Source organism: Halichoeres trimaculatus, unplaced genomic scaffold, assembly GCF_033239565.1.
Source record: "Halichoeres trimaculatus isolate MK-OKI-2021-1 unplaced genomic scaffold, fHalTri1.1 fHalTri1_scaffold_13, whole genome shotgun sequence".
Classification (NCBI taxonomy): Eukaryota; Metazoa; Chordata; class Actinopteri; order Labriformes; family Labridae; genus Halichoeres; species Halichoeres trimaculatus.
The window spans coordinates 29,150,975-29,168,741 of NW_027437191.1; the positions used below are offsets into that span (position 1 = coordinate 29,150,975).

Genomic DNA, 17,767 nt, shown 5'->3' on the forward strand with positions numbered 1-17,767 from the left:
GTGTTGCATGAATCAATCAAGATAAAAAAAAGAGTCTGCTTGATTGAAAGAAGAAAGGGTTCATGATATTGAGAGGTCAAAGTTCAAGAGGTCAGTCTCGTGTGGTGGCAGAGGGGAAGCAGCTCAAGAAGCCGTGTATTTACCTCAACAGACTCCAGTTTTTGTTTCAGACGTGAAAACAGGTAAGAAACTTTAAAAAAATATTTAGAAATGTAAATAAGGACTTTTTAAAATTACAAAACTGATGTGAACTGTTCTTTTTGAACATGAGGAAAGATTTTGACCCATTGCTCTTTTGTCGTCCTTGTCGAGCCAATGATTGACTAATGACTGAGCTGTCCTGTTTGTTCCCCGACGAGCTTAAAGGTGCCCAGTAATATACCAGGAGGAACCTCTGTAAAATACTATGAGCTGCTGGTGAAGGGGCCTCAGCATGGACCTGTACGTAACGGCTCTCCTCCTGGGAGCTCTCATCTGTTCTGGTAAGAAACTGAAGCATCTTTTAATTTGGATTCAGAGGGTTTTGCTCAAGCCTGTCAGTGTTAAGCAGATGATTTGTTATTGATACTTTTGTTTTTTAATGACTCTGAATGTACAAGAGTTTGAGAGTTTGTCCAATCCTCTTTTTTTCTCTAACGCTTGCCAAAATCATGGGCTGGTGAGATCATTTGAATTGCATTCATCTGCATGAAAACATAACTTGACCACAAATCCGTGTTGGCTCTTCTTTCAGAGAGTTGATCAAAGTTTGTGCAAGATTTTGCAAGTGTGTTTGAAAAGTGACAAGTCTACCAAACTGGGGGCCAGGATCAGGAAACTGAGACCTCAAAGAAATTGTCTTTAATAGAACAAATGAGATGCTACATATTTATTTGCATGCTTAAGAGGTGCTTGTTGGTAATTTTTGTTTTTTGGTTCACCAAATTAACAGATATTGACTGGGTGGCTGCAAATTTCTCTATCCAGCAAGCTCACAACTGTCAGTCAGTATAAATCTCCAAATCTGAAACTACAATCATCAGAAGTTTTAAGTAAAATCTTCCCACAGTCTCTTGTGAACAGACATCAGATTTCTCTGAACCATTCAACACGAGTCAAAGTCCAAGACCCTCAAACTGATGGAAGGACAGATTGTTTGTGATAAAAGTTTTAGCCTTAGAATTTACTTTACTTTATTTATTTATCTATGATCACTTTTGAAAATGACACGGTTTAACTTTTGGATGGTAACGTTTCTTTTTTTTTATCAGCGACTTAGCTTTGTGGGCAGTTCAATTTTGAACTACTGTAACTAAAGTACAGTATGGTAGTTTAGTTACGATAACTAAGTTGCATTTCTAAAATTGATATTTAAGATGACACATTCCTCATGGAAACTCATTCCCTTTTATGTTTAGAGGTTTAAATATGTGAGCTATATTACCCTACTAACAAATTTTGGTTCCCTGACTGTTCTGATTAGCTCCAAGTTGCAATTTCATTCCCTTGGCTGCAATGGAAAGTTTTTGTTACATTCTCTAAACTTTAAGTTTTGATTAGATGTTTTTTTTTCTTCAAAATTCCCTTAATGTGCTCCTAACCTTAAGGGAATGTCAGTTTTTGGTTGTACTATCATTTCCATCAACCTTTAAAACAATCATGTTATTGATATTCATACTTTTTAACTATGAATTGATTTCTTGTACCTGACTATACATGAGGCAAATTTAGCAGGACTTTTTTTATTACAATATAATGAAATATAAATAATAAATTGAAAAAATTAACTTGACTAATGACAATAAATCACAATGATAAAAATAGCAAAATACAAACAATAGAAAATGTGCTAAAATATATATATATATATTATAACCTTTTTACATTAGCTCTTAATACCACTTAGGCAAGACATCCAACTTTTTATTTTGCTTTTATTTATTGACTTTTTTTCCTGCTATTTATTGTGTCTTTTTACCTTTCTGCTGTTTTAAATTATTTTTATCAACTGTTTGTTTTTATTGATTGTTATTTTATATATTACAAGCTTGAACAGCACTTTGACCAACTGTGGCTGTTTTAAAATGTGCTATACAAATAACGTTTGACTTGACTTGACTTGACTTGACTTGACTTATAAACACAATGTGATTTAAATTTATCCTCATTACTTTGTGTACTAACTAGAATTTGATTTCCTCAAAAGTACTTTCATTACCCTGACACTGCGGTGAGACACTCTTTGAAATCTTTATTTCCTAAATATTTAACATTTGACTCATATCCTGTTTGTTCGTTACTTCATATGTTTGTTGCAGCGGCACGTGGAGGCTATTTTGAGGGCACCTCCTGTTTAAACTAAAGTTGTGACTCACGAGGATCTACCTCTTGCACATTTTGTTGTCTTTTGAGTTTTCTGTCTCTCCTTTTTATTCTGTAATCAAAAGGCAGTAGCACAAACTTGGCTGTCAAAACAAGGATAGGCTGGTATTTTTTCAGCTGGGTGACTTTGGCAGGTGGTAGTCCGAAGGTTACAGATTGGATTGGCTTTTTAAACTTCTGATATCTGTAATAAAGGGTTTTTATTTATTTCTCTATGTATATATTTTTTTCAAACAAAGAAAGTGAATCAAAGAGGTGAAGAGGGGGAAATCTGTTCATCGAAGTCAGGGGTCTACAACTTTACTTTCATAAAAGCCATTTTGCCTCAGCTCACCTGGATAAAAGTCATTCTGGAGCCATGTAATCTGCTTTATCTTCACAATAAAGACAACAAAGTGGATAAAATTCTAAACATAGTTAAAAATTAGCAGATTTTTCTCTAAACCAGAAGTTTTTTAATTTATACGTCTTTATTTTTTATTTTCTTTAAAATTTGCAAAAAAAAGTTGAAATTAAAAAAAAAATAAACGCAAAAATTCTAACATTTCTAAAACTTGAATTTGTAAAAATATTTAAATATGAAAAAAAAATCAAAATTTGGTAAATTAAAAAATGTGCAAAAAATCCAAAATCACAAATTTAGAAATATTTTCAAAAATTTCACAATTTTGAAATTTCCCCCAAAATTTGAAAAAATTGTAAAAGAATATTTCAATGTGATAACATGTTTTGCTTATATTACTCAACTCATCTTTTTTTTTTTTTTTTGCTAATATCTTGATCTTAGTGATTTCTATTTGTGAGACTATTTGAGAATTAAATTCAGCTAAACCAAGTTTTTCATAAAAAGTTTATACAATTTATTTACTGGAGGGGTATTTAGATGACTTTTAATCATGTTTCAGACACTGGACTAGCATTCACAGGACACTGTCTCATACACTATAATAGATATTACTATGATCAGCTTTTATGTCTTAATGTAAAATATTGTATAAGTCCACTTTGAAGTCTTCTATCTTCATATCCTTTCCTAGTTTGTTGTATTTTCTTTGTATTTCTGTAAAACCTAAAACAATTATAGGGCTCTTTGTTTGCTGTATTCATGAAAAAATGATGTTTAGCTTCTTGTTTAACGTTGATGTTTATCATTTTGTCTCTGATTTCAGTGAGCGGCACTGAGGTGGATGGATACACCAGAACTGGTGGCGCATGGATCCTCTCACTAAAGAAAAGACAGTATTCAACAGACACTGCAGCTGAGTGTTCGGCCAAATGTGAAGCTGAAACAGCTTTCACCTGCAGGTTCGTTAGAATGCAACATTTGACCTTAACGGGCACTTTTTTTAAGACCAGGCTCTCTTCTCTAACTGCTAACTGCTGTCTCTTCACAGAGCTTTCATGTATATTGAAAAGGACCAGGAGTGTTGGACGGCAGGAGCAAACTCTAAAGTAGAGACTGTTCTCCGCAGAACCAGCACGGTTTTGTATGAAAAAAATGGTAAGTCCTGTTATCTTTTCAGTGTTGGTCGTACTTTTTACTGACTCATTTTTTTTAATCATCAGGGTGCTCTTTCTTTGTTAAATCCACTGGCATTATAACATCATACTCTCTGTCTTCACTAGGATTTCTCTTGGAGTGTGTAAATGGATTAGGAACAGATTACAGAGGAACAAAGTCCAAAACAAAATCTGGAAAGACGTGTCAAAGATGGGCAGCGAGTTTCCCACACAGACCTAAGTGAGTATTCCTTGATCGTGTCTCCCAGGCCTGCTCAGAATGCACTTATTCTCAAATGACTGGCATTTACAAATTGAAGCTGTAAAAAGTTGTGCGTCAGATTCTGAATTTCCTACGGTCCCTGAATGTATCATACGTGACGTCAGCAACATGCCCTCCTACCTCAATTCTATAAAAAACAAATAATTTTACACTTTTCACTTAATTTTAAAGAGAAAAATGAGACCACAGTGAGTAAAAATATTACAGAAGCAAAAAACGCTCAGGAAGTGCTTAAGATTAAGAGGGTGAAACAAACAATTTCACATGCCTAAAATGTACATATTTATGTTACAGAATATTTTTCTCCATGTGTCTTTGACAGTTTCACACCTGATAGCCACCCACGAGCAGACTTAGAGTCTAACTTCTGCAGAAACCCTGATGGAGACGAGGGGGGACCCTGGTGTTACACCACAGACGCCAACACCCGCTGGGAGCACTGCAACGTACAGAGCTGCACTGGTAAACAAACAATAATACATAATTTCTTCCACATATGTCTATGGCTTGTCATGTGATGTATGTGTTTGTTTTTTCACAGAGGATTGTATAGTATGCAGTGGTGAGGACTACAGAGGAAAAGTCTCCACCACAGAAAACGGCTACACCTGCCAACGCTGGGACTCCCAGAAACCCAACAACCATGGCTACAACCCGAGCGCGTAAGACCACAAAACAGCACACCCACCTCCTGGTGATAAATAATTGAGGCTACATGCAGTGTTTCTGTTTTTCAGACTCCCAGAGAAATATCTCGAGGAGAACTACTGCAGAAACCCAGACGGTGACCCCCGACCCTGGTGCTTCACCACCAGTCCGTCAAAACGATGGGACTTTTGCAGCATACCCCGCTGTGGTAAGCACTCGCTGTAATATGAAGGGGGAGTAAAAATGCATGAAAGAAGCTGCAATATAAGCAGATTTTAACAACAGTAGAAAATAACATCACGATCTTTAGCCAGAGCTCTGACTTTCATCATATTTGCAGACAAAGCTGTGCCTCAATGAACCTGATCTGAAGGATGGAAAGACATGTAATAAAAAATATAAATCTTTAAAATTAAATCAAAAAGGGTCAAAAATTAACAAAAGTATTCTTGCTCTGTCTAAATAATGAGGCTCATCCTCTTAGGTAAAGTTTGTCATGGATTTGTCTGACTTGGAAATGATGACAGTTTAGTCGTAGTTCAAAAAATAGATTTCAATAGTAAGAGCTTCCCAAGAATATTTTTTTAAAAAAAGTAGAAATAAAATCATGCTAAAATTATTTCTATAAAAATATAACAGTTTGGAAAAGAGTAGAATATACTTTATTAACTCCCGAAGGGAAATTCAGGAGTCACAGCAGCCAAACAAGAAAACAAAAGAAAGAAAGTGTATAGAAAGTGCAAAAAGGTCCCTCTGTTACTGGGTTAGCATGGCTAGCTTGTCCATCTTATTGGAGATAGATGGAAGGAAGGAAACGTCACTTTGTAGCTCACACCTATGTACCAGCTTGTTGTCTTCACCTCCTTCTCCTTACCTTGTGGGGAAACATCCGGCCTTGCACCAGTTAGCATTGACATGCTACAGGCTGCTAACAGCTGATTCCACATGCAGCCATGGTTACATGTAGGATCTCCAGACAAACACAGGAGCAAAAATAGTAAAAATATCACTAGTTATTTGGGCAGAAATGCTTGTGTTGCACCAAAAATTAAAGCGGGTAAATATCATGATCGAAAGAAATAAAATATAACTTTGAAGTAAAAAGTCTCCAAAAATTGTGGGATCGTTTCAACTCCTCTCCATCATGCTTGGTTTTTATCTGAGATCCTGATCCCCTTTATCTCCCCAGCATCTGAGCCTCCCACCGTCGTCCCAGAGCTTACCTGTGCCACAGGTGAAGGCGGAGCATACAGAGGCACAATTTCTGTGACGGAGTCGGGTAAAACGTGTCAAAGCTGGTCTGCTCAGACGCCACACAAACACAACCGCACGCCAGACAACTACCCCTGCAAGTAAGACCCACTGGAACTTAGTGATGTATTCTTATAGTCTGACGACAAACCCAGTCAGTTAGATAAAGGATGCTACAATTGTAGCATTTGCAGATTTAACTGAAACATCTGCTGGTTACTGGGAACAAACAAAAACATACATAGCTGCTGTCAGTGATCAATGATTTTTCTTCTTTGTTTGTCATAGAGCACTTGACAACAACTACTGCCGTAACCCCGACAACGAGAGGAAGCCGTGGTGCTACACAACAGATCCTACAACTCGCTGGGAATACTGCAACGTGCCGAGCTGTGGAGCCGACCCAGGTACGACCACCTTAGGAAATTAAGAAATGCGTAACTTCATTTTGAATATGTCGGGAAAACTGAATAGGCGTTATTATGATTTTAATGTTTGCCACACACACATGCTATGGAGTGCTCTGTAACATCTGGGTTCACTGGGCTGAGTACTTTAAGCAGGAAAAGCATTCAGACTTAACAAATAAAAGAGTATCTATAAAAAGCAGCAATAGATCCACTAAGTTTGTCATCTGACATTTGTCGGTTAATCTCAGCCACTGTCAGTGTCATTGGCTGTTTCTCCAAACTACACACTGCTTCTGAATGTGGTATGATTGTTCGACTATATAAACTTATGTTAAAAAAGGTTTTTATTTTTTTTATTGTAATAATAATAATAATAATAATAATAATAATAATAATAATAATAATAAAAGTAATCATAATAATAAAATTATTATTATTATTATTGTTATTATTATTGTTATTATTATTATATTATTATTATTATTATTAAGGTTCTTATTATTTATTTTATTTTTATTTTATTACAATTTAAACTCTGATTTTTTTGTAAAGATATTAAGTGTTAATTCACAAATAATTGTACAGAGAGTGCAGTTTAAGCCAGAGTCAAATTCCTTCACTTCAATAATAATAATATTATTAATAATAAAACTAATAATTATAATTATAATTATAATAACAATGATAATTATTTTATTTTATTTCATTTTATTAATTTTATTTTTTTAAGTTTATTATTATTGTTATCATTATCTAAGATATTTTGCGTTTATTCACAAATATTTATACAGAGAGAGTGCAGTTCAAACCAGAGTCAAATTTCTTTTATTCAAGATACTTGGTGAATAAAGGCTATTTTGATTCAGATTCTGAAATATGGTTTAAAAAGGGGAAAAAAAGTATTTTTAGTACCTCTTTTATAAATGAGATGTGGCAATTCCCGTCATAAACCTGCATTTTCATTTTTGTTTTTTGCATTTTCTTTTTGTTGTCCCCTGTCTTCTTGTGTTGTTGTGTTTTGCTCTTCAGGGCCACCTCAGTTTTGTTATTTGAACATCACTATGTAGATCCAGAATCATCAATGTCAGATAGCAGATTTCACTGCTTGGTAAAATTCTTAGTCAAAATGCAGAGATGGCAGGAAGACTTGCTATCTTATTCATAAATGCAATATATAGGTTTGAAGCGCCTGCCTGCAAAGACAATGATGGTATAGCTCCCCCTATGGTTGCATTTAAAAATGCCTCTGTGACTGAGCCTGTGTTTCTTTGTTTTTCCTGCAGATGATGCTGTTATTCCCCCAGAGGAAGAGGACTGCTATGAAGGGAACGGCTCCTCGTACCGAGGTATAACATCTGAGACCATCAGTGGGAAAAGATGTCAAGCCTGGAGCTCCAGCACCCCTCACGCCCACTCAAAAACTCCCCAGAACTTCCCCAACGCGTGAGCATCCTTTGATTTTCAATGTGGATTTTAATCCATTTAACCTTATAACAGCTCATAGTGACTGTTACCCACATGTAAAATTTAATTTTTTGCTTCCTTCAACAGGGACCTCAGGAGAAACCTGTGCAGGAACCCTGATGGAGACAAGGCACCCTGGTGTTACACTACAGACCCCCAGACCCGCTGGGAGTACTGCAACCTAGAGAAATGCTCCACCAGTTCTTCAGGAGGAGGATCACCCACCACAGCTCCCAAACCCCAGCCCCCTTCTTCAACCGATGGCCCGTCAAGAGGTAAAACCCAGATTAGGTGATAAGGTGTTAGATTTTTCTGCCTCTTCTTTTTCTTTCTGTGTTAGATTGTAAGGTTGGAAACGGGGCGTCATACAGGGGTCCAACTTCTATCACCATACTGGGAGTGACGTGTCAGGCGTGGAGTTCACAGAGCCCTCACCAACACAACAGCTTCACTCCACAATCTCACCCTACCAAGGGCCTGGATGGAAACGTGAGTGTTGTATGCAGCATGCCACCTTCACCCCTTCACCCCTTCACCAAATTAAACCTCACCAGGTCTCCACAGTGTGTATCGATTTTCGGTTGTCTGATAAACTTCTACCTCTGTCTCTGTCAGATGTGCAGAAACCCTGACGGAGACGTGAACGGACCGTGGTGCTACACGACTGACAGGAACAAGAAATGGGACTACTGTCAGATCCCAGACTGCGGTAGGTGATTGATCACGACCGCCGACTGGACTTTTTACTCCCTTCAACATTGTAGTTTGTATGAAAAGCTGGATGATATGACAGCTCCATAAGAATGAAGCCAAAACATCAGGAGCTCCACCAACTGACTGGCTACATTATGAATCATAGAGACCAGAAGTGTTCAACTCTGTCTGACGAGCTCTGAGATCAGAAACTTTGGCTCTACTCAGACAAAAAAGAAACAAAACTTCTTCAAACAAATCAACTTGTTATTCTGACTTTATGACCCTTTTTTTTTTTTTAAGCTGGTCTAAAGTGCGGCTCTCCTGTTACTAAACCAAAGCGTTGTTTTGGTCGCATCGTTGGAGGCTGCGTGTCTAAAGCTCACTCATGGCCATGGCAAATCAGCCTTCGTACCAAGTAAGTACAGCAACGAGCAATCATGATTATTTAATATTGAGTATCTGCCAATACTGAGTCCTGATCCAATTTTTGGGTTTGGAGATAAACTTTGCTGAAGAAGTGAGAAAGTGAAGTAGCACAGTTTTTTTTGTGTATTAAAAATACTGATTAGTAAAAGATAATAGTTAAAGCATATTAAGTCAATTTAACTTAGTCCAGCTAGTTTTGGAGTTAAAACCCCCTGGATTCCAAATCCGTTGGGGGGATCAAAATACCACTTATTTTTAAATGACTGGCATGTACGAGCCATTTGTCCAATCCAAAAACTGAAAACTCTGTGGTAAATCATCAGATTCTCAAGTTTTCGAGGGTGCATGAACGCATCACATGACCAGTTTTCTCACTAAATTCTGTCTCGGTTTTACTGATGTGTCGTGGTTTGGCAACAATTTTGGCTTAATGACGACTAAAGTGAATGATCGGTTCAGAGGATTGGCTAGAATTCCCAATCACCGATACTTTAAAAAATGCCAAAATCAGCCCGATCCGATACTAGGGATCAGGATCGGGACATCCCTGATAATCATATTTAGACTTTTGAAATATTGTCAAAAGTTAAAGAGAAAAAGGGAAAAAATGTTTAAAAAAATCTAACTCAAGTGATACATACCAGTTTTAAAATTAAAGGAACCATTAGCGACTTTAGTCTTATTTTCAATTCAACTCAATGCCATTATTGTCATAATTGTACAGTGACAGTTTTGTCAAATCATGTAAAAATATATAGATTACATAAAAAGTTATGAAATCAAAAGTTAAATCCTTGTGAAAACACAGATCTTTATTTAATTTGTATGAGAATCTTGGATGAGCTAGCAGAGCCTCTCCTCTCAGTTATAAATTTGTTTGTTATAAATTTTTACAGTGAATTCTGGACAAATAAAGTGATGTTTGCTAGTTTTGATAACAGTCTGCTAATTAGCTTACAGGCACTGAATTCAGTTGTTTATGTTGTATTTCACATGAGTTTGTTTAATGATAAATATCTTGCTTATTTAGCTTTGTGAGTCAGCTAACAGAGGATGCTAAGATTAAAGCCTTCATGCTAATTCTATTTGTTGCTGTGTTGTTTTCCCTGTCCACCTCTCTTACACCTCTTACCCTCTCTCAAACAGTACAGGAATTCATTTCTGTGGAGGAACTCTGATCCACCCTCAGTGGGTCGTGACAGCTACTCACTGCCTGGAGAGGTCAGAAACACGACCAGCAAATATCAAAACACCAAATCTCATAGTGAGACAAACCAGATAACCTCTGTTCATGTTGATAAACGTGTCCCTGCAGATCCAAGCGGCCTTCAGCCTATAAGGTGATTCTGGGCATCCACACGGAGAGAGCCAGCGAGGGGTCGAAACAAGAGAGGAACCTGGAGAAACTGGTGGTTGAACCCAACGGAGCTGACATCGCTCTGCTGAAGCTACAGACGTGAGGCTCGAGTTCTCCACTTCTTGTACTGACAAAGAAACTGATAAGGAGTCTCTTGTTTTAGTCAGGAGAAGTAGATGAAGATTTCTGGGAGTGTTTGCATTTCTGTTACTGAACAGCTTCTTAGGGAGAAAGATTATTGTTTCCACTCCACTGCTTTTGTTAGCCAACAGGAGATAAGCACTGCTTCAGATTAATGAATACAGTTTTATCATTAGATAAATGTGAAGGCTGCGGTTAGGCCGGGTTCACGTCCCGCCTAGGGCCCCTTTCCAACAACACTCCCCACTCCTCTCTGTCCATTGTACACAAATCATTGCTCATGGTTTACGTATCACGCCCTTTGTCGAGTTTGTGAAAACAGACTTTTTTGTAAATCTGTTTGCACCAAAACCAAACTGTGTCCACATATTTGAAAACCCCGACAGCACAGATTCACAGTTTTTTCTTCGCTAGCTTAAGTTTAGGAGGAAAACTTTCCCCTTTCTTCAGATCCCTGTTAGCTGCAACTAATGCAACATGCAGGGATTGCAAATTTTGGCTCTTTAGGGATTAGTGATGAAAAAAAAACGATACAACCATTGAAACTGACATTTTCCTGTGTGTGTTTGTGTGTTTGTGTGTGTTTCAGTCCTGCCCTTATAAATGACAAAGTCCTGCCCGCCTGTCTGCCAGAGAAGGACTACATTGTTCCCAGTGGAACAGAGTGTTATGTTACTGGATGGGGAGAGACACAAGGTACAGTACATCATGTGAATGTTAATGATGGTACTTAGTGGTAAGGTTAGTGTCAGAGACGTTTGAAAAAAAAAAAAATCCCAATAAACTTTTTTTTTCTCCTTAGCTTGAGACATATCCGTAAGAAAGCAAAAACACTAGATCAGGGCTTGTAATCTTTACTTTTATGAGACATTTTGCCTCAGCTCACCTGGATTAAAGTCATTACGGAGTCACAAAATTGTCTAAATTGCGTCCAAATTTTGAAAGAGTGTTTTACGATTGGATTTGAGGTGTACTTGGATATAGGGTCCAAAAGAGGGAGCTTGGAACAAAGCAAGGAGTACAGAGATGTGTGGCAACAAGATAGGTTTTCCAATTGCAACCATTTATCATTAGGCAAAGACTCCTTCCAGTATAACATAGTCCTAATGTTGGCAGCCCAATAGTAAAGCTGGAAATTAGGAAGGGCTAGTCCACCATGTTGACGATGCCGTTGTAACATGCCTTTCCGTATACGAGGACGTTTCTTATTCCAAATGAAGTTTGATATCAATTCATCTATTGCTATAAAGAATGATTTTGACAAAAATATGGGAACACACTGAAACACATATAAAAATTTGGGCAACACATTCATTTTAATTGTATTAATTCTTCCTCCCAGTGATAAGGGTAATAAATTCCAACGCTCCAAATCTTGCTTAAGGTTATGTAATAAAGGTGAAAAGTTAGCTTTAAAAATATCTTTAAAGGCCTGTGTTATCCAAATTCCTAAATACTTAAATTTTTGTGTACTAATTTTGAATGGGTATGAGCCAAAATTGATGAGCTTAGCTGCAGGATTTACTGGCATGATCTCACTTTTTTGTAGGTTAATTTTGTATCCTGATATTTTACTAAATTCTTCAAGTAGGGTCAGAGTGTTTGGTAAACTAGTTAAAGGGTGAGACAGATACAAAAGCATGTCATCCGCATAAAGGGATACTTTATTTTCAGAGCCATTTCTTTGTATTCCCTTTATATTGGCCTCATTGCGTAACGCAATTGCTAATGGCTCTATCGCGATAGCGAATAAAAGTGGTGACAAGGGACAGCCTTGCCGAGTGCCGCGGTGGAGAGGGAAAAAGGAGGAGAGATTGTTATTTGTCCGGACTGCCGCTAAGGGAGAGGAATAAAGTACTTGTATCCAAGAAATAAATCTTTCACCAAAGCCGAATTGTTTAAGGACATAAAAAAGATAATCCCACTCCACCCGATCAAAAGCTTTCTCAGCGTCAAGTGATACTAATATTTCTGGGATGTCGGGTGGAGTGGGATCATAGAGGATATTGAATAGGCGTCTGATATTAAAAAAAGAATGGCGGCCTTTAATAAATCCTGTTTGGTCATCAGAAACTATCGAGGGTAAAACTTTTTCTAAACGGCATGCCAACATTTTTGAAAGAATTTTACTATCCACATTTAAGAGTGAAATGGGTCGAAAAGAGCTGCAATCTAAAAGATTTCTGTTGTCTTTGGGGATGAGAGAAATAGTTGCTTGCCGCATGGTTGGAGGAAGGGAGCCAGTAGCAAGTGATTCCTCAAATACAGAGAGCAAGATAGGGGCAAGTTGGGTGGCAAATTTCATAAAAAATTCACTTGGAAACCCATCTGGTCCTGGGGATTTCCCGTTTTTCATGGATTTAATCGCGTTTATAAGTTCTTCTATAGAGAATGGTTTGTCTAGATCAGATACAATCTCGTTATCAACTGTGGGAATATTTATTTTCTCAAAAAAAGAGTCAAAAAGAGCACTATTCCCAAGAGACTCTGTAGCATATAACTCTGAGTAGAATTTATGAAAACACAAATTAATCTCTGAGTGTTCCCTGTGGTTATTTCCCAATTCATCATTTATCTCGGCTATTGTTCTATTTGCAGTTTTTTGATGGAGCTGGTGAGCAAGAATTTTTCCAGCCTTTTCTCCAAACTCATATGTCTTACTTTGTGTTTTATTAATTAGGTTTTCAATGTGCCTAGTTGAGTATAAATTGAATTCTGTTTGTAAGTTTTGACGTTGTTTGAATAAATCCTCAGATGGCATAAGGGTGAGTGCTGCATCTAAATTAAGAATATCATTTGTTAGTTGTTCAAGCCTGGCATTACGACATTTCTTTTGCCGTGCGCTATATGCTATTATTTGTCCCCTGAGATAGGCCTTCATTGATTCCCATATTGTTGAGGGACGCATTCCTGGGGTCTGATTAAAATCCAGAAAGGATGTTATTTCAGATGACATAAATTTAATAAAATCTTCATCTGAGAGTAATAAAGTATTGAGGCGCCAAGGATGATAGTTGCTGTGGGAGATTGGTATGCATAGAGTCATCAGAAGGGGGGCGTGATCTGAGATAACTATTGCCTGGTAGTCACACTTACTCATTAATGGGAGAAGTCTTTTATCTAAAAAGAAGTAATCTATACGGGAGTATGTCCTGTGCACGGGTGAAAAAAAGGAATAACTTCTAGATGTTGGATTTTTGAAACGCCATGCATCAGATATACCATTTGTGTTAAGAAATAGCTGTATTTGAGAGGCAGCCTTAGATTGGGATACTACTCTGGATGAAGTACGATCTAAAGTAGGTGATAATGCACAATTCATGTCCCCTCCAAGAATAAGGTGGTGTGTGTCCATGTTTGGAAGTTGTGTGAAAAAATTCAGAAAGAATGAGCTGTCATCCCAGTGTGGTGCATAGACATTAGCCAGGATGACTGGCGTATTGTATATCCTGCCTACTACGATTATGTAACGTCCTGATGTATCTGCCTCAACTCTTGACATAACAAATGGAATTTTCTTGTTAATAAGGATGGCCGCACCTCTGGATTTAGAATGGAAGTTGGAATGGTATGATTGACCAATCCAACCCCCCCTGAGTCGAAAATGATCAGAAGTTCGAAGATGTGTTTCCTGAAGATAGGCTATGCCCACATCAAGATCTCTCAGATGGGATAATACTTTTTTTCTTTTGACCGGATGGTTTAGGGATTTTACATTCCAGCTTATAAAGGTTACATCGCAACTTCTGGAGTTCGAACTAGCTGTGGTCATATTCAAGAAGGAAGATTAAAGGTGTACAGAAAATCTTACATTTTCTAGAGTACTGAAAGAAGCCCTTAATAAAAACAATAAAACAAAAGAAAAGGAGACATCTAATGATGTCTGGTACAGTAATTCCCCAACCCTCACCTATTAGAACAAGGTGATCCCCAAACCCCTCGCAATAGCATCTACACATTTAAGTGTTTGTATGAGGATGCACTAGCTCTAGAAGGCCAAACTCTACTGTAAATAGAACATAGTTTAATATAAGGCACATTTAAAACTCTAAATGCAATCAATTACTTCAACTTAGAAGAATGAGAAGGAAGGATAAAAAATAAAAATATGAAATAAGAAATAAATTGGATTTCCCGATGTCATCTCAACATTGGGTTGCTTGATGTCAGTATTATTAGCACTATTAAAGAAACATAAAAAGTAAAATATTGCCCCCATTGCTGCACAGTCTAAAGGATCAATGAAAAAAAAAAAAAAGTTAAATTAAAATTAATAAATAAATAAAATAAAAATAATCACAAGCAGGTGTGCAAAATTAGTAGAGATAATATCTTCTCTTCCCTTATTAAGTGTCAGAAGTTTATAGCAACAATGTCTTAACATAACAATAAAAAAGAAAAATAATGAGAAACGAAGTATATAAGCAATAGAGAAGCCCACATTATACCGTCAGCCACGGAAAGGGTGGATTTTATCAAAAATATTTGTAAACACAGCAATATCCTAACCAACTACAGTGGCTTTGCTCACTATGTACAAATATAAAACATGCATAGGAGAGAGAAAAAAAGAAAAGTGAGCTTCAAATCAAAACAAAGTTCACTAACAACTTTGTAAACACAATATATCAGTCAAAGTGATACATCCAGGCGCCAGAGTGTACAGCACCAACCTTATTCTGATGTGGGTTAATCACCACCATATCACTCACATTCAGTCCACTGCAGCATCCTGTAGGATCGTGGTTCTCACGTAAGCCATGGCGTCCACTGGGTTTTGAAACTGTTTCTCAGTTCCATTATAAGTGACACGAAGCCGTGCTGGGTAGACTAAGCCGTATTTAACACCATCTATTCCGCGGAGCAGACGTCTCACCTCGCTGAAAGCGGATCTGGCCTGTGCGACGCTGGGGGGATAGTCCGGAAATATGGAGATGGCGGTACCTTTAAACTGCAGCGGTCCAGACTCCCGAGCACGGCGAAGAATGTCCGCACAATCTTGGTAATAATGCACTCTTGCCACGATAACACGAGGTTTGCCGTCTGGTCTCCTTGCTTGTAGACCCCGGTGAGATCTGTCGATCAGTATATCTTTTTCCATTTTCAATACTTCTTTAAGCAGCTTGGATACTGCAGCCGGTGTGCTTGAGCCTGGGGTCTCGGGGACATTTAGTATTCGGATATTGGAGCGCCTCATTCTCCCCTCCATATCAAGGCATTTCTCCCGGAGGTTGGTTACCTCTGTCTCGAGTTTCCCCACCTTGGTTATCAGCGAAGTCACGTCATCTGAGCACGATGAGAGCCCTTGTTCCATGTCTGATATAGTAGCTTTCATCTTCTCCACCTCGGAGCGGATGGCTGCGGTGTTGTTAGCCACCTCCGCCTTCACTGCGTGTAGCTCGGCCTTAACAACGTCAAATTCCTCGGACAGGGCAGTCTTCAACTCCAGTCTAAGCATTGCAGAGATATCTTTCTTCAATGACGTCAAGATCTCAACTTTAAGATCCGCCATGCCCGTCTGGTTATCACGCCGCGGTGGCGAAGTGCCGCTCTCGGTCGGTGAGTCACTCGAGCTCGATGCTTTAGGCCCGGCACTGGAGGATGCTCCGGTATACTTGAACTTTCGCAAATTGTTAGCCATTATCACGGCTATTTCACAGCTGAACTGACAGAAAATGAAAGTAACAAACTTAAAATAGTACTTCGTTTCTATTTGTGGGTATAAAGTGCCTTAAAACAACTTTTAATCCAAATTTCAGCAGAGCTTGTCGTTTCTGCAGCCTACTCCATCACCTGCTCGCTAGCGCCCCCCGGAGTCACAAAATTGACTTAATCTTCACAATACAGAACTTTTTTTGTTTAATAAAATTGTAAAAAAAAAAATCAAGTGAATTATTGTGCAAACATGAAGGTTTTTGTGTTTATATAATTGTACATGTAGTGTCTTAATTTTTTTAAATTTTTAATAAATTTGCAAATATCCTAATAAATAAAAAGGAAAAATTTGTAAGGTCCTAATTTAATTAATTTGCAAAATTTATTAAATTTCCATGTTACAAAAAAAAAATAAATAAATACTACAAAAATGTTTTAAAAAAAGCCAAAATTTTACAAATTTGTCAAAAGAATTAAAAAATGTAATTAAAAAAAATAATTAAAAAAATACATTGAAAAAAATGCTTAATTTTTGCAAAAATAAAATTTAAATAATTTGCAAAAATATGGAGAAAATAAAGATAAATTCCTAAAATGTGAAAGATCTTCAAAATGGATGGATTTTTTTCTGAACTTGAAAAAATGTCTAAAAGAAATAGAAATTTACATATATTTGCAAAAATCTCAAAAAAATTAGAATTTTTCTTGGCAAGAGGTGATGCATATTTAGTTCAACAAAATTTTAAAGCATGATTTTATTTAGTGTCAATTTCATCGATCATAAATACCCTCTGTAAGAAAAAGAAAAAATCTCTAGTTCAATAATTTATTTTTTTAAAAGCTACAAGGAGCCACTGCAAAGGAGTCACAGAGCCACATGAGGCTCCAGAGCCGCAGGTTGAAGACCCTTGCACTTGATACTGTGAAAGATAGACTTCTCTAAACCTGTGAAGGAAGAGATGAGGAAGAGGAGGATCAATGACTAACCGCACTGAGGTGTGTTACAGGTACCGGAGGTGATGGCATCCTGAAGGAAGCTGGTTTCCCTGTGATCGAGAACAAGATCTGCAACCGTCCATCCTACCTGAACGGCCGAGTCAGAGACCACGAGATGTGCGCTGGAAACATCGAGGGAGGAATAGACAGCTGCCAGGTAGGGGGGATTCATCACACTCTGTCAATTCACTGTTTTTTTTCTCTTCATGTTTTAACAGCTTTGTTTTCCAGTTTGAGTCCAGCAGTTTTTGACTTTCTAACTCTGTTTTTCCGCCCCCTGCAGGGAGACAGCGGTGGTCCTCTGGTGTGTACCGCACAGAACAAGTACATCCTTCAGGGTGTGACATCCTGGGGTCTGGGATGTGCCAATGCCATGAAACCTGGCGTCTACGCTCGAGTCTCCAAGTTTGTTGACTGGATCGACCAAACCATCAAAGCCAATTAAGAACAAACCACCTTTAAACAACGCAAGTTTATGAGCTTCAAATCCAAGCAGTTCAAAGTCTTTTGGAGGATACTTTAACGTATCTATGTTTTTAACCTGATCTTATCTGCATCGACACGTGTTTGCTTTCCTGA

The 17,767-nt window shown here is 37.7% G+C and overlaps 1 protein-coding gene across 1 annotated transcript; it reads left to right on the forward strand.

Moving 5' to 3' along the window:
- Positions 1-356: 356 nt before the first annotated feature.
- plg (plasminogen) lies at positions 357-17,652 on the forward strand. The gene is made up of 19 exons (XM_074684996.1): positions 357-482; positions 3,531-3,666; positions 3,756-3,862; positions 3,988-4,102; positions 4,467-4,606; positions 4,686-4,806; positions 4,882-5,000; positions 5,982-6,144; positions 6,332-6,450; positions 7,737-7,896; positions 8,005-8,192; positions 8,258-8,406; positions 8,533-8,626; positions 8,914-9,028; positions 10,186-10,260; positions 10,355-10,495; positions 11,127-11,233; positions 17,200-17,345; positions 17,472-17,652. Exons 1-19 carry the CDS (start codon positions 434-436, stop codon positions 17,631-17,633), a joined length of 2,406 nt encoding a protein of 801 aa, XP_074541097.1. The 5' UTR covers positions 357-433; the 3' UTR covers positions 17,634-17,652.
- Positions 17,653-17,767: the final 115 nt, after the last annotated feature.

Excerpts from the sequence above, each read along its gene's own strand:
- plg (XM_074684996.1), top strand. The coding sequence starts at position 434 with ATGGACCTGTACGTAACGGCTCTCCTCCTGGGAGCTCTCATCTGTTCT. Across the intron at positions 8,407-8,532 it reads CCAAGGGCCTGGATGGAAAC|ATGTGCAGAAACCCTGACGG; the intron begins GTGAGTGTTGTA and ends TGTCTCTGTCAG. Across the intron at positions 8,627-8,913 it reads CTGTCAGATCCCAGACTGCG|CTGGTCTAAAGTGCGGCTCT; the intron begins GTAGGTGATTGA and ends TTTTTTTTTAAG.